This window comes from Oculina patagonica, chromosome 4 (genome assembly GCF_052425735.1).
Source record: "Oculina patagonica isolate OP01 chromosome 4, crgOcupat, whole genome shotgun sequence".
In the NCBI taxonomy this organism is placed as follows: Eukaryota; Metazoa; Cnidaria; class Anthozoa; order Scleractinia; family Oculinidae; genus Oculina; species Oculina patagonica.
Window position 1 is genome coordinate 21,077,321 of NC_135761.1, and position 16,978 is coordinate 21,094,298.

The 16,978-nt window shown below is 39.3% G+C and overlaps 2 protein-coding genes across 2 annotated transcripts; one reads left to right on the plus strand and one right to left on the minus strand.

Annotated features, from left to right (window-relative positions):
* Window positions 1-182: 182 nt before the first annotated feature.
* On the minus strand, window positions 183-2,636 carry LOC144649829 (collagen triple helix repeat-containing protein 1-like). Its single transcript, XM_078509428.1, has 5 exons — window positions 2,582-2,636; window positions 2,436-2,481; window positions 1,232-1,321; window positions 935-1,138; window positions 183-665 (listed from the first exon to the last, which is right to left on the minus strand). Exons 3-5 carry the CDS (start codon window positions 1,307-1,309, stop codon window positions 315-317), a joined length of 633 nt encoding a protein of 210 aa, XP_078365554.1. The 5' UTR covers window positions 1,310-1,321; window positions 2,436-2,481; window positions 2,582-2,636; the 3' UTR covers window positions 183-314.
* A 732-nt stretch (window positions 2,637-3,368) lies between these two features.
* On the plus strand, window positions 3,369-16,566 carry LOC144649828 (2-hydroxyacylsphingosine 1-beta-galactosyltransferase-like). Its single transcript, XM_078509427.1, has 5 exons — window positions 3,369-3,786; window positions 6,546-7,152; window positions 10,238-10,447; window positions 11,088-11,376; window positions 14,993-16,566. Exons 1-5 carry the CDS (start codon window positions 3,640-3,642, stop codon window positions 15,282-15,284), a joined length of 1,545 nt encoding a protein of 514 aa, XP_078365553.1. The 5' UTR covers window positions 3,369-3,639; the 3' UTR covers window positions 15,285-16,566.
* Window positions 16,567-16,978: the final 412 nt, after the last annotated feature.

Below are 16,978 nucleotides of genomic sequence, written 5' to 3' on the forward strand. Positions count from 1 at the left end.
TTTTGTCCAGGAAAGAGTTGTTTAGAACGGCTTATGCTTGTTGGAAGTCAGGGTCTGGCTGAATTCTACCTGCCCTTTGATGTAATTGAGAGACAGTGTTACAATTTATTGAGTGATTGCATGAGTATGTTCTTATCAACTGTTATTCACCCCAGTCCCCAAAGAAGTACAAAGACAAAAAATTACTTTTTCAACTTTTAATTAGACCAGACTGAAAAAGAACAACAAATACAGTGACGAACTAGGCGTTGTCATCGTGCAAAGATCTGTATCACCGTGTAATCTTGTCTTCTCAATGATTTGCGTGAAATCTTCTACTGCTGGGGAGCGGGTACTTCTTCAACCACAATCCGGGACACTGAGTTCCAGCCAGTATGGGCATCTGCATCACGGCCCCCTGCGCAGTTTCCCACGTTGAACCCAACACGCACTCCTCCCTTTGGGATGTTGTCACAGTACCCTTCAATATGGCGGACTCGAAGGGGTTGAGGGCCCCTAGTTTCCATGTAAACAACTCCGTCAATAGGCATTGGACCACTGCACTCAGCGCCATTGAAGGTAAAGAACCAACGCTTGCAACAACCCGAACACTGGTAGATGCGAAGAGCTCCAGAGTAGAACACGCGCAGAGCCGTGCTGTCGTGCACCTTTTTAAAAAGACAATCCTAAAGAAAAAGAATCGGGAATAATTAGCCTGGATTTTTAGGTGCCAGTATCTTTTTTCACTATCTAAAAAAATCTAGCTGACTCTTTTTAAAAATCGTCAGCAATAAGCACCTACTAAAATATGAGATATAATTTTTACAAATTTATTTCTTTATTTTTTTACAATCTGGCCGGTAACGAATTCGGTTTTTCTTCTGCTGGTACCTTTGACATCATTCACGCAGGAGTGTTTTTAAAATCTTCGCGCTGTTCTGTCTGACTTCTTTACCTTTAATAATCCATTATCTCGTCCATCCCCGCTTCTCCAAACACACTGCTTCCAGTTGGAAGAGGCCTGGGTACCTCCCTTTTGACCTTTCAGTCCAGTCTCTCCTTTTTCTCCTTTTTCGCCCTTCGCTCCATCACGACCGTAAGGGCCTGGTAACCCAGGACTTCCGGGAATGCCAGGATGACCGTTTACCGCTGGGCAGGCCTGGAAACGAGAAAGGCAAGAAAGAATTGAGAAAAGAGGCCTAGGAAAGGAATCATTTTTCACAAATTCACTGAAATGAGATTTTCACCGAACCTTCTGAGTCGAGTTAGCCACAGCAGTTAAAATACCATTGGTGAATAACGTCAGCACAATCAAGAAATGAGTCTTCATTGTCCACAAATCCTGCCAAGAATAAGCAAAGAAAACGGTTTAATCACAAAAACCGGCACAAATCGTGAAAAAGTTGCAAGCTTTTTACTAGCTTTCTGTTGATCCTTTGGCTAGGAAAGGAAAAGTATTACTCGTATTTTCACTCCATTCAGAGATAGCATTTTCCTTGTATTACCGAAATTTGTCTTGTAGCAAGCTATCGTTTCTTTTGCTCTCTGATTGATTATAGCTCGGGGGAAAAGTGGGTGCACCGGAGGTTTCGTTCTTTGTGTACTGAGGTTCTTGACAGGGCTTCTTGTTAACCCATTGACGGCTAAACCGGCCACCATGGTCCTTGTACCACCACTAGAACATGTTTTGAGTGATCAGTCGATAAAGTAGGAAAATGTCTTACAAAGCATTCTAAACGGGAATGAAGGGATAAGTTGACCAGAGATGCACGCATTAAACCTACTTAGCGTTTGTACTCTGAAAATCGAAGAATCTTTCCATTCACAAGTCGTATAAAATTTTCACTCTCCCCGACGTTAATGCGAATTTTTCCAGCGCGCACAAAGGCGACTGAAAGGCCAACAAAACCCGGAAGATATCGAAAGAAAAAGAAAGCAAAGAACGTCAAATAAAAAGAAGTCTGGTCCATTTTTTTCTCGTTCGAATTTTGATTTATACGCATACCCCAAACGAAATGTATTTGCCTCGAAGTAAAAGGCAGTGTTAGTTTCAAGTTCAAATGAGGGTTTTGAGAGTTTGTCGACAATTCCTTCAGATAACGGCCAGAATTAGGCATCTGTTTCTTTCAATTGTTCTTTTTTGGAAAAACTCATCGGCAAAACGAGAAGTTTATAGGTTTCGCGTAATGATGTAACATTCAGAGTTGGATGTGATTTTATTGCATGTCTCATCAAAAGAATCGAGAGGCTTTGTTTGGCCAAAAATTCAAAGCATTATCAACAAGTTAAGAAGGAATTACGTCCACAAAGATCTGCCAATTTGAGGTTTGAAAGTGTTTGCCAGTCTTAACTAACCCTGTGGTTGGGCATTTTGCATTTTCGTTTAACTGCAGTTGAATTTATTTTTAATACCAAAGCAGCCACAACAACACTGTTAGGCAAATCACTTAACATACCTTTTAAGTAACGCAACACCTGGGTTGTCTGAGAGGAAACAAAAAGCTAAACGGCAGAACATAAAAGGAAATAAAGTGTTAGGATTTAACATCAAACCGAGGAAAAAATATTAACTCAACTACAAAGTTTCTTCTTCAATACTTACTTGTCGCGATTGCTGTTCAAAACTGAAATGAAAATAATTTTTCCTAGTTTGTTTAATAAACTTCTCGTCAGAACAAGTTCGTCTCACAAAAGAAATTTAATTCTAATCTTCATTCTTACACGCACTGTGATTGGCTAAAACGGTTTGTTTGGTCGATGATTTGTCCAATAGGATGAAGCCTTCCATTCTCAACTTGTTTGCCACGTTTTGTTTCCCTACTTGCTATAAAATATCAGTGTAATTTCGCTGGAACAGCCAAACGAATAAAAGCTACATATTTAATTCTGTTCGTACAACACTTTGAAAGCTTAGCTGTGAATGCGCCGATTTTTAGCTGATTTTTTGCATGTTTTGACTGGTAAACGGTGAAAACAAGAAGATTTTTTAATCAGAATGTTGTGCGATGGTAGTTTGAAACCGGAACATAGCTGTACTTTTACGTGTCAACCTTAATATACTACCTTGTTTTGTTTTCTTCATTTTTTTATTTTCTCTCTGACTCTCTTCATTTATATCAATTCACACAATAGGCTGATAATTTCTGCGTGTCAATGCACTCATCAATAATAATGTTTTCACTCAGGCAAGTCATTAAGTCGATTCTGCGAGACGTGAATATTTGAGTTCTGGGTGACTGAGTTTGATTAAAATGGCTCAAGCAGAACAGTGTGTGCTAGTATCAGTAGTATTCTAGTATGCTAACTCCTTTTTAAATTCCATTTGACAAGGCAACTTGGTGAGGATTGTAAAACTCTCTCAGTATTAGAGTAAGAACTATAGTGATTTACAAAAACGCGTGTCCTCATTACAAAGTTGGTTTCACAGCGAAAGGTGAAACAATGAACATTTAAAAGTGACAGCGAATATGTAAATTAAATCACGAAATCTTGGCTTGGAATTTTTCTATTTCTTCTACTGTACCGATGGCGAGATCGTTTTTCTTTGCAATTGATCACTGGCAATTGTAAATTTTTGCCGGAATTTCTTGATACTTCTTTGAACAAAATACAAGAACTAAACAACGCAGAGTCGGTGTCAAAGGAACACCAACAGGCAAGATGGCGGTGTTGTGTTTGGTCTACACGCTTTTACTAGCAGTCAACACGACTTTGTCGGCCCGGATCGCTGCATTCTATACCATGGGAGGATCGCAGTACATTAACACAAGGCATACACTGGAAGAGCTGGCGTCTAGAGGCCACGAGGTAAAGAATGATTTTTGCATTGTCATGCTTGCATGATTTTTTATGGTCCAAAAAAGTTTAGCGAAGGCTTCCCATATTCCGTTTTTATTTCTTTATATGCCTCTTAATTGTCCATCATATCATCGTGGAAAGACAGAGGATAACATTGTTTGGGTTTTCGTTTCTTTTGTTTTGTAGATAATGGTTTGCAGCTGAAATTTGTCGAGATTTTTCTCTCGTATCGAATCTTGCATGTCAAGAAGAGTCACCGCGCGTCATTGACTCATTGAGTTTGCATTTTTCATGGCTTTGCACGTTCCACTCGCACGTTCGCTCAACAAATCATGACATATTTGGAAAGATCTATTTTTTTCTACTTTCCTCCTACTCATACTCTACCAAGGAATTGTTTCAGCCAGGGAATGTCATAGGTCAATTCCAAGAAGAAGCTAGACGAATACTCCAAAGACTCTCGGCTCCAAAAGGCACTTCAGAACCGTGCAAAGTTATGCTTGTCAAACAGGATCAAAATGTCGAAGAGTGATATTTATGTACCGAGTTGCCATATTTATGTCTAAATTGCATCATATATATCCATAGTGCAATATCTATGTCCAAAACTACGGTATGTATATCCAAATTGCGATTTAAATAGTTCAAAAATCCGGCGACTTGTTGTCGTTAATTTATATACTAGTAGTAATCAGAGATCATGGGAGTGCGTTCGACCTATAGGTAAAATAGACCCAAGGTAAGCAGGCAGTGGCAAAGAACCGACATGGTCGGCCTACTAGTAGCATGCCTTATGTCAAAGTTAGTTACTATGCTTATACCTCACTAAACGCGAGGAGGATAAGTGTAAGAAAGATTGTGTGACGAGCCAAAAGAACATAGAATGAATGAAATATTATGTACACAAAAATAATTATTTATTTCACTTGACTTGTTATTGTTTGGCAGTAAACGAGATTTAAACTTCCACAAACTTCTGGAAATAGTTTCACTTCGATTTAAAATTCCACAGACATAATTCACACAGGAATTCACTACCCGCATAATACATACACTATACAACGATTTCCCCGTCAAAACGTCTAGGGTCTCTAGGAATAACGATATATCACAAATTCAGAGAAGTGATTAAACAGTTTTGATCCGTATTACACCCATTCTCGATGCATTTAATTCTAACAATTTGAAGTTTTGTGCAACATATAATTGCAGGACACACGCTAGTTTACCTACGAACGAACTCCCTACGAAACTACGCATCGACTTACTCGATTTCCACTCTTTTTATGACGTTCGGTGGCTGAAGACAACTCTGCTACCTTGGATGATAACCTTCTAATGTTCTCCAAGGCATTTTTGGCAAAATTACAATTTTGGCCACATGTTTTAACCCTTTTTTCAAGTCGAATAATGTTTCTAAGCTTCGTTTGGGACGCCATCTTGCATGAAATCGAGGACACCTGTGGTTACCAGTTTCCCGGCCGATCGGGGCGGCCAATCTGGTGTCCATACATTTGCGCGCACATTACGGCTCGATTCATTCCGCATAACAGTACACAGGCATACCAACTCAAAAGACACAGGACTCAAAAACAAAATTAGGCTTGCGCTCTCCTTCGTCGAACGCAATAACAGTCAAATGATTTCACATATTTCAATACAGTTTCTATTTAAATATTTCGCAGACTATATTCTAGTCGGTCAGTATTGTATTTAAGTCTACAGAGGTCTCTACATGTCCTGTCCCCATCCCACAGCATTTGCGGCTCGGAGGATACCAAACATCGACTATTAGTTTAGTTTTCAATTCTCTGGTGGGAGTTATACGAGGAGCAAGAAATCACTTGTCTACCAACCAAGCCGACAGTGCAGAATTCTGGTGTCGCAAAGTTGACGATTATGAACGAACAGTGAGTTTGTTGCTAGCTACAACAAAGAGTGGAGGAATGACTCCCACCAAAGAATCGAAAAAAGAATCGATGTTTGGTAATCCACCGAGCCGCCATATTGTCATGCTTCGGGATGCGGGACAGGTCATGTAGACTTACATGCAATACTGACCGAATAAAATATATGTCGAGAAAAGTCCGCGAAATGTTTACATGAAATCATTTGACTGTTATATATAAAACGAAAACAGGTTGTCGAATTTTTGGATCTATATAACGCAGTTTTGGACATATGTATTGTTTTTTGGATATATATAATGTAATTTGGTCATAAAACTCGGTACATAAATATCACTCTTACATAAATATCTTACATAAATATTACTCGGTACATAAATATCACTCTTCAACATTTTGATCCTGTTTGACAAGCATACATACTAGTTATGCAACGCTTTCGAGTGGTATACTATGGAATATCCCACGAGTCACTTGTATTTTCTCGGTATACACACGAGCCTTTAGGCGAGTGTGTATGCCAAGAAAATACAAGTGACAAGTGGGATATTCCATAGTATACCACGAGAAAGTGTTGTGTAACTATTTTATACCATGTCATAGAAAATACGCTTACTAAATTTCGTCGAGAATACAGTCGCAGCGCACTATGGGAAGGTTGGGTTGAATACCGTCGAATATACAACGGCTTTCCTGTATTCTGATTGGCTGTATTTTCTATGGCATGGTATAAAAAGTGGTACACCCTCTATTGTGTTGTTCAAGATAACATCAATGCCCAATCCATGGAAGGTCATTAGAATTTTCGAGGAGAGAGTGGTCTCAAAAGCAAAGTAATGTTTCTTTATTTCTTTCTTGTAGGTTGTATTTGTTGTTCCCTCAACCCAAAAAATCAAACCCAGTGAAAAAGTGCAGCACAAGATTTACCAAGTACCATATAAAATTGGCTTTCTGGAAGATACCATGATACGGACTCAACTTGAGGGAAACATGATACAAATGTTCTTAAAAATGAAAGAGGTAATGCCTATTTTGTGTGAAAGTGCTTTGAACAGCACAGAGGTTCTCAAGGAACTGAAAGGCTTCGACCTCCTTATCTACGACAGTGTTGCATTTTGTGGCGTATTGCTTGGTGAACGTCTTAATATTCCGAGAGTGGAGATTTTGCCTGCACCACCAAATATTCCATTTGGTTTTAGCCACATGATACCCATGCCTGTGTCTTATGTTCCACAACTAATGACAGGATTTACTGACAAAATGACTTTAGTGGAACGTACAATGAATTTGGGAGCGTACGTTGGGGCGAAGCTTTTTATGTATTTTGCAAATTACAGGCCAATGGATGCACTGAAAGTGAAGTACAACATCAAACCTGAACGAAGCTTTCAAGAGGCAGCTGGTGATGTTGAGCTTGTCATAATCACAGCAGATTTTGCTTTAGAGTACGCACAACCTCTTTTGCCAAGTATGAAATCTTCATTATTATTGAAATACAGTAAAAATCCGCGAGTGAGAACCTATTGTTTTTTAGATTAGCCTAAACACTTACATGTTCTTACATTAAGGGTTATTAACACAAATTAAGGCTAATTAGGTTCTTATTTTCTGCGGAAAAATTTCAATGTTGTTAAATAGAGATCTTAGTGGTATTTGGCCTTTTTCTTGTATAAATTTACATTACATTGCATCTGGGGTAATAATTGAACATATTTAATCAATTTTAGAAAATAAGAAACTGTTTTCACATTTAAGGCTAATTAGGTTCTTATAAAAATGGTATCTGATTCGCAAATTTTAGCCTAACAGGTTCTTACTCGCGGGTTTTTACTGTAAGGCATTTAGGAGCTGGACTGAAAATTGTTTTCTGTCAAGCTCGGCTAGGCCATGCCCAGTCACAGGTAACAGTTAAGATATCCACGTTATAAAATGCATCTATGTTGGAATTTTCCATACCAAGCTGGAGGGGCTGTCTTGGAAGAAATATCAGAAAATGCAATTTTACTGGCATCCCAGGTTGTGAGAAACTCTCAGATAAATTGAGCAAGTGAAACAGGCTTTTAGCCAGGTGGGAGTCCAGGAGTCCTATGGATGGCCACTTTTCAAAGAAAATTAATATGAATTACTGTACACAGAGGTCTTTTAAGCAAATTTGGAAATCGTTAGATACCTTTGCACTCATTACTGCAGAAAAACACCTTGCATTTTCCTTAGGCCCTTCTATGGGGACAAAGTCAGTCCTTATACAAATTTTGGACTCCCACTTTTTAAACCCTGGCTGAGAGCCTGAAGTGAAATCTGCCCAATAAAAGGTTTACAGGAACACAAGAAATAATTAAAAACAAAGGGGCTTTTCATCTGTTCTTGTATAACTTTCCATTGCACCAGTTGAACCTTAGCCTGCGAATACAGCCGCCTCTCATTCGCGTCCCGCAACGAAGAGCGAAACACGAAGAGAGACGTCTGCGATTCACGGCCAGAAATTCCATATTGATGACGTAAATCTGTCCAGAATCCGGACAGGAGCGCTGATTGGTCAGCTAGTTAATTTACATAATGTATGCGAAATATAACACTTCATTACACGAACGGTAAAAAAACCGGATGTTATTGCGGACTCAAAGTTGGGAAGGATCGTGAAACTACACCGAAGCTATACCTTAGAATTTCTATTATATCTATAATTCATATGTAATTGGGAAATAAAAAGAAACTGCTTTATAACAAGATGAACTACCTCAAAGATGTACAGAAAGGACGCGCCACAGCGGCCGTTAAAAATAGATCAATTTTGTCACCTAACTTTTATTTACATAAAGGCAGCCGGCAAAACAAACCCCGGGAAACAAACAAGCAACAAAAATGTGAAATACAGATAACCTGAACGACCTGAACCATCCACAACCAAAGAATAAATGCTACAGAAAAACAGAATTTTAATTTGACAAACAGCGGGGAAAGAAGAAACTAACTCAGAAGAATTGTTATGATCGTTGCGGTATCGGTATTTACGGCCCAACACCTCCGAGATTTGCGCGGCTCAAGTTCCAAAACAATGTCATCTAGTGATTTCGCAGCTTATTTTTCCAAATTTTACTAATGTGCAACTCGTATAGGGATTTCTAATTTTCGCGATGAAGTTGTCCGGTGTTAATGACCCATAAATGTGCCCTTGTCTGCCTTGAAAGTGTTTGTGATCAAGCAAGTAATGTGCGGCTGAAAACAAAAAATATAATTATGCAAGACCAACTGCGTGTGGTGTGGGAAATCTAATTAGTGGTTAACGTCATCAGTATGGAATTTCTGGCCGTGAATCGCAGACGTCTCTCCACAGGTAGCCCAAGCTCCTAAAGGAGCCGTCAACATATAGACCACATACGACATTGCGTAATAACGTTATTATAAGGGTTTGTATGGGAATATAACGATCGTAAAAAATAATTCAAAATAGAGGAAAAATATCCAATAAAATTAACTTAACTATCCTCTATTGTCTATATCTTGTGTTTCTATGCCGTTTGGAGGCGATTTGAAGCCATTTCAGTGGGTTTTAGGTTCGCTGGTTTCCTATCATTTAAGGGTTTGTATGGGAATATAACGATCGTAAAAAATAATTCAAAATAAAGGGGAAAATATCCGATAAAATCGACTTACCTATCCTCTTCTATGCAAATCTTTTGTTTCTATGCCGTTTGGGGGCGTTTTGAAGCGATTCCAGTGGGTTTTAGGTTCGCTGGTTTCCTCTCTATATATAATTATATATAGAGAGGAAACCAGCGAACCTAAAACCCACTGGAATCGCTTCAAAACGCCCCCAAACGGCATAGAAACAAAAGATTTGCATAGAAGAGGATAGGTAAGTCGATTTTATCGGATATTTTCCCCTTTATTTTGAATTATTTTTTACGATCGTTATATTCCCATACAAACCCTTAAATGATAGGAAACCAGCGAACCTAAAACCCACTGAAATGGCTTCAAATCGCCTCCAAACGGCATAGAAACACAAGATATAGACAGAAGAGGATAGTTAAGTGAATTTTATTGGATATTTTTCCTCTATTTTGAATTATTTTTACGATCGTTATATTCCCATACAAACCCTTATAATAACGTTATTACGCAATGTCGTATGTGGTCTATATGTTGACGGCTCCTTTAGGAGCTTGGGCTACCTGTGGTCTCTCTTCGCGTTTCGCTCTTCGTTACGGGACGCGAATGAGAGGCGGCTGTATCTGTATTCGCAGGCTAGTTGAACCTGTTTTAATGTTCCTCTGTTCCAATTACCCCAGATTGGCCAGTAGGTCTTCCAATATGGTCCTGACAGGACACCCAGACAAATCTTTCCCAGTCCACTAGGTCCAGAGTATATGAGTGTGGGAACAGTGGGGTGTAATGCCAAAACTATCATACCATCTTGGGGGAGGGGAGGGAGGAGGAGTAATACTCTTAGTCACATCATCTTATGGATATATGAAGTTGACCACACTGGCCTGGCTTTAACTATCAAGGTTTAAGATGACTTTATAATAGTGTGATTATATTTGTTACAGGCAATGTAATGGTTGGACCACTGAAAGTCAAAGATGCTGCAAAACCCCTCCCCCCTGATTTAGACAAATTTGTCAGCAATTCAGGGGGCCATGGTTTTATCATTGTTTCCTTTGGATCAAATGTGGCATCAATTCTTCCAAAACCAGTGGTTGATATGTTAGCTACAGCATTTGGGAAGCTGAAACAGCGAGTTGTGTGGAGACTTAAAGGTATTAAGACGGATTCCGCTGAAAGTTCGAGCAATGAATGCGAAAATTAAGTACCAAAAATCTGCTCATAGCACAGCAACATTTTTTATACCATTTAAAAGATCTAACTTGGTGACCCCGTAATTAAATTCTAAAGCATTCTCGAAAAATTAAAGTCAACCCTCGTAAAAATGTTCAAAACGCATGCCATTTTCTTTTTGAACTGGCGTGAAACGTCCGTTTTAACTGAAATATAGATAACTTCAAAATTACCCATTTTTCTCTTGCGGGGTCAGCTTGAGTGCTAAAAGGTTTTTGTTAGCTGGACCCTAAACTGTTACCATGCTATGAGGTCTCTTTGGTAACTTTTTTTTTGCCTGTGTTGCTCGGATGTTGGGCGGAAACTATTTTAACTAGTAGTTGTACATTAGTATAATCAATTTGTGTCGTCAGTTGGTAGGTCAGATGGTGGACGGGTTAGTGGATCTGTCAGTTCGTTTATCTTAATGTGTGTCCAATCAGTAAACAAATTATTTTATTCTATTAACGTTCCCTGTATGGGACCAAATTTTAACTTAAAACATTTTTCTCAAGCCATTTGATGTCAATTCTTTACGCTGCAAAGCTTTATTGACACAATTAATTCTCTCCTCTTCTGCAGGTTACATTCCTTCCTTCCTTGCAGCGAACGTCAAAATTATAGAGGGGTTACCTCAGAATGATCTACTGGCTCACAAGGACATCAAAGCTTTTGTCTCTCATGTGGGACACAACAGTCTTTATGAGTCGGCATATTATGGAGTTCCTTTAGTAGCTTTTCCTCTGTATGGAGACCAGCACAGTAATGCCAAGAAAGTAGAACATGTTGGTCTTGGTTTAGCCGTGAATTGGAAAACCAGTAATGCCCAACAATTGTTTGAAACAATTGAACATGTTATAAGTGAGCCAAGGTAAATATTGATGTTGTTCAATTTGTTACTAATACCGTATTTATTCGATTAAGCGGCCACCCTCGAATAAGCGCCCACCCTGTAGGTAGGAAACGTTAATAAGCGCCCAGCCTCGAATAAGCGCCCACCCTGTAAGTAGGAAACGTTAATAAGCGCCCAGCCTCGAATAAGCGCCCGACCTGTAGGTAGGAAACGTTAATAAGCGCCCAGCCTCGAAAAAGCGCCCACCCTGTAGGTAGGAAACGTTAATAAGCGCCCAGCCTCGAATAAGCGCCCACCCTGCAGGTAGGAAACGTTAATAAGCGCCCAGCCTCGAATAAGCGCCCACCCTGTAGGTAGGAAACGTTAATAAGCGCCCAGCCTCGAATAAGCGCCCACCCTACACCTCCCTCATAAAATACTCTGAAGTGCACAAGAGGAGTATTGATTATTATTGAAATTGCGATTGAAATTGACTTAGAACTCATAAGTGACTTCCGTGAAGACCGAGGTTTCTTTGTATTTTTACAAAAACATTCAATGAACAGTTTAAGTTTTGCTTTGGTACACCTTCACGTTTTATTTTTATTCATTCTTTTTGCTGCAAAATAAACTAACTACTTGCTAAAAATGGAGAAAATTTAGAAAGCGCCCAGCCTCGAATAAGCGCCCACCTCGAATAAGCACCCACTCTCAAGGTCCAAAAAATTAATTAGCGCCCGTGGCGCTAATTTATCGAATAATCGAATAATTACGGTAATTAGGCAAGGTGCATGTTATCAGTAAGTAACTCAACTGCATCTTTTTGCATTGTGTGATGTAGCTGTATCCTTTTGCATGCATTGCTTGTCTCAAGCAGATACTTAGCCAATCTCGAGCCCAGAGTGACCCCCGGCTCCTCGGTCCGTCAGCGGTTGATCAGCGGTAGGGGCGCCGGGACTCACTCTGGGAAACTGAATTAATTTCATTATTTCTACTGGTCCTCACAGAACATTAAAAATCTTTCCCGGAAGTAAACCAAACCGGAAACCCTGGAAAAACGTTTTTTGTTTTCCATGGTCAAATGTTCAGAAGAATCAGCTTAATTTTGTAAAACACATAAGAACTCGTGATATGGCGCTATATAAATGAAGTATTTTCTAATTCTACCCTTCTCTTTGACCGTAAAAGATACCATGAATAAAAAAGGACCTCCTTTAAGCGTCGATTTTTTAGAGTTTTAAAGCAACAACGACGGCGTCACCAAGGACAAGGTCGATTGAAAACTCAATTTATAGTTGACTTACAAATCTCGCTAGAACTACTGTTTTCATTCAAATCTCCGATCCGGTTGAAAAACTGAATATCGCAGACAGTGCTGATTCAAAATAATAACAAATGACGCAGAATTTGTTGTTTTGCTGAAGAAAAAGAATTGTCGAAAAATTATAACACATGTGTGCACGTGCTGAGTCGCCAAAATGCTAATTACACCTTTTGAATAGCGTTGACCGTAGACTTGCTTCAGGTCGCTCATTAGATTCGCAGGAGACCGCTGGATACGGAAACGGAGGGCGCGCGCGTGCATGAGAAATAAAATGGCGGAGGATCGTGGCGGAACAAGCGACTTGTCTCACCTGCAGCGCGCAAATTCTGAAATGTGGCAAGTCTACGTTGACCGGTATGGCCTTTAACGTCTTTATTAATATCACCGCCATTCGACGAGGAAAAAAATGTTTGCTCGAAAACATGCAATCTATCCTGAAAAGATGCGCTGTCAGCGAGGAGCCTTTGAAATATACGAAAGTCGCCAAACAAAAATATGCGAATATTTTTTTATGAACAGAACAATAGCTTGCCCGTGGGTTGTGCATCATGCTATTATTTAGCCGTCCTCTGCAAAACAACAACGGACACACGCACTCAGTCTTCACAGACGGAATCCTGAAAGGCTAACAAGACCTTTGATTTAAAACAAATATAGCAGAATGCTCAAGAAAGAGACTAAAGGAAATCAAAAAACCAGACGCTCTTTTGTTAACTCTCTCTTTTGTTAACTGCAGAACGTTATTGTTACTTTTGTTGCTTCGATAAACACTAGTTCAGTCGATACTGTGTTAGAAATAGTTCAGCTTTCTCGATTTACTTCCGTTCTGGGAAATTTACTTCCGCTTAGACCTAAGAGCATGCGCAATAAAAACCGGAAGACCAAGGTTCTACCTGAAATTGACCTGAAATTGATCTGATCAATTCCAGTTTCCCAGAGTCCGTCCCATACCGCTGATCGACGGACTCTGGGCTCGAGATTGATACTTAGCAAATCGTTATCAGATGGTTTTCAACAGAATGTCAGTTAGTTCAGATTTAGAATTTACTGTAAAATAAATATATAGTCGACTTCTGATGACTCGAACCCTCGGTAACTCGAACCCCGCATTAACTCGAACCAAAATCGAATTCCCCTGGATTTCCGTCATGCATTTGCTGTTATTTTACCCTCGATAACTCGAACCAATTTTTGTTTCCCTTCAGATCATTCTCTATATACAGTCCGACCTCTATTAAGCGGCCACCTATTAGGCGGCCACCCTCCATTAAGCGGCCACTTCCCAAAGTCCCGATTTATTTGTCACTAAACTGCTGTATTTGACGACCACCTCTATTAAGCGGCCGCGGCCACCTTTTTTCTGTCACAAGTGTATTATTTATATGGGTTTTTACCTCTATTAAGCGACCAGCAAATTATATTTCCAAGCGAAATGGTGAAGTATCTTGAGCACAATTTTTTTCACGTACTAACTGTTGATGCAAAAAGGCCTAAGAAACTTGTCAACGATGTTTTGCATCTTTTTCTATTCATTATTAACCTAAGAAATACACTGTACATTTCAACTACATGCCTTCTGTTTTAGAGCTAGAACTATGCATTGGCTGGAAATGTACGTGATGTTTTGTTACAATGAATTTTGGATATATCTTCTTATATGTTCACTTTTTAGAGTCAATAGAATCGTGTTTACTGCAATTCCTATACAATTTATATTGTACCTCTATTAAAAGGCCAACTTCTATTAAGCGGCCACTTTTCAAAGTCCCGAGGGTGGCCGCTTAGTAGAGGTCGGACTGTAATTTTACCCTCGATAACTCTAACCATGTCTGTCAATACGTGAAAAGTCAAAGCAAACGGTGTACTGCAGTCAAAAACATTGAATTTATTTTGAAATAAACATGTACATGAGTCAGAGCCGCCCACGAATGCCCCTCAAAAAATGAACTGTGCTCGAAACTGCCACGCCATTGACGTGCTACAGACGTTAAGTTTGTTGGTGGAAGATACCGATTCTGTCAAATCGGGCCTTAGAAAACTTTCAAGGATAATTGATAGTAATAGATAAGTTGAGAAGTGTCAGGGCGTATTGAAAGCTAGTAAATCGTATGAACTCTGTAGCAGTAGCCTGACGTTGTTCCCTTTAAAACCTGCAAAGTTCACAGTACACTTTACCCTAACTTCTCCTGTTGCTTTGCTTTGTTATCTTTCTCGACTTCCGATAACTCGAACTCTCGATAACTCGAACCTTTTTCAATTTCCCTTGAAGGTTCGAGTTATCGGGAGTCGACTATACAAAGTTAAATTGTTTTCTGTGACTTTCTTCTTTAGCTTCAAAACAAAAGCAATGCATATTTCTGGCCTGTTAAAGGATCGTCGACAAACACCTCTTCAAGAAACCTGTGATTGGATAGAGTATGTACTCAGACATGGTGGAGCGCATCACCTCACTCACCTCAGAGCTCAAGTGTTTAACATCCCTTGGTATCAGTACTACTTACTTGATGTCATGGCTTTCCTTGTTGCTATAGTGACCTTGGTTGTCATGGTGATACGACTGATGTGTAGATGCCTGTGTCGTGTGTGCTGTAAAAATGGTGACAGTAAAACTAAGAAGGAGTGATATATGGAAAATACTGTTAGTACTTACGTGTACCTGTTTTTCTATTTAAGGTGTAATTAAGTTTTTCTCCATGCAGTTTTTAGTTAGCCATAAAATACTCAAAACATGGGGCACGTTTATCATTTTTTAGGCTATTTTGCTTGTTTACAAGTAAAATAGATGATACGAGGACAAGCTTGTCACTCTCTTACCGCATAGTTGTAAACTCTCAAGGGACTGTTTTAATTTCTCAAGGGAATATTTAATTTCTCAAGTGATTACTTTTCGCTGTGGGTGATCAACACTTGCGATCTCGTAGAAAAAACGTGACTTGTCAAATTTGCAAACGTTATATAACAAATTTGAAACGTGTCTAGCCCATATCATACATGGCATAACCAATTGAGAATGTGTGGTTCAGCTTTCTCATCTCAACACAAAACTCTACGCAAGTGTTTCTGAAAGCCGATTTATAAAAAGCGTCGCACTTAATTCCGTAACAATGGATTGTGTTACCAGTGCTTAAACACGAATAAATAATCACTAGCACTTTATACATGTATGAGTTGAGCCGTAGCGAAAAGGTCAAATGGATTTAAGTATTACGATCACACTGATCCAGTTTTTGATAACGTCAAACTAAAACATATATTATAATCATTTCATCGGGCATTGTGGCGTATTTTGCGGGCTAAAATGAAGAATTCAGCGGGCATAATATATTTTAGCCCGCTGCCGTGGACCAATCAGAAACAAGAAAATAACGAAGCCAGTCAATCAGAACTGAAAACCATTCAACCGTTCGCTCCGTTTTCTTGCTGGCTGGCACAAGTTGGCATCACTTCAAGCTTCGTTTAATTTGAGTCAAGACGCTTCCATCTGCAATTGCAAACTGTTTTTAAGGTTTAAAACAACAAAATGGTTGAAGGACTGAACGGGAAAGCAAATTCTCAGTCTTCTTAGCTAGATGAAGAGGAATTACAGAAACTAAAAGAAGAATCCAGGCGGCGAAGTGAATGTAAGTTTGTCTTCGTCGAGTGAAACTCGCTCAGTTGAATTTCAAGCATATTCCAAACTGCCAGTTCAGTTAACAGCACAATTAATTTTAACACTTCTAAATGACTACTATTTCTTTGCTGCCGATAGAATTTTGTAATTTCCTCTTCAGGCAAAGATTGTTTTGAGTACTTTTGCGGTTTTCTGCCGAGTTTTGTAAACTTTACAATCAGAAATAAACGCCGACTCGCAACGGCAGTGTTCAAGATATCGCTTACTATTTTTGATTCCTTAACTTAATGCCCTCTGAATTGATTATAATAGTAATAGAGTTAATGTTCTTGGGCGTAAATATGTTTTTGGCCCTTCTCAGAGCTCATTTTAGCCCGAGCCGCAGGCGAGGGCTAAAATGAGCCTGAGTCGGGCCAAAAACATATTTACGCCCGCGAACATCAACTCTATTGTTATAACATAGCGAACTTGAACCACCCAAAATTGAAGTGAGTAACAGGAAGGAAAATTGATCATTCATATTTTTCTGTTGTTGCATTACACTTACTCTATTTCCCCTCGGGTTACTCAGAATTTTTCTTTGACCCATGCTCGTGTCATGTTGAACCCTTCATCTTTTTTAAAATACGATGAGTTGAGAAAATAATCCCCAATTGAACGACATTAATATTTATGAAAAAAACCTTATGGAAAATTCTGAAATAGCG

Coding starts and splice junctions, on each gene's coding strand:
- LOC144649829 (XM_078509428.1), bottom strand. CDS start 1,309: ATGAAGACTCATTTCTTGATTGTGCTGACGTTATTCACCAATGGTATT. Junction 1,139..1,231: donor TGGCTAACTCGACTCAGAAG/GTTCGGTGAAAA, acceptor TCTCGTTTCCAG/GCCTGCCCAGCGGTAAACGG. Junction 666..934: donor GAGATAATGGATTATTAAAG/GTAAAGAAGTCA, acceptor CTTTTTCTTTAG/GATTGTCTTTTTAAAAAGGT.
- LOC144649828 (XM_078509427.1), top strand. CDS start 3,640: ATGGCGGTGTTGTGTTTGGTCTACACGCTTTTACTAGCAGTCAACACG. Junction 10,448..11,087: donor AGTTGTGTGGAGACTTAAAG/GTATTAAGACGG, acceptor CCTCTTCTGCAG/GTTACATTCCTTCCTTCCTT. Junction 11,377..14,992: donor CATGTTATAAGTGAGCCAAG/GTAAATATTGAT, acceptor TTTCTTCTTTAG/CTTCAAAACAAAAGCAATGC.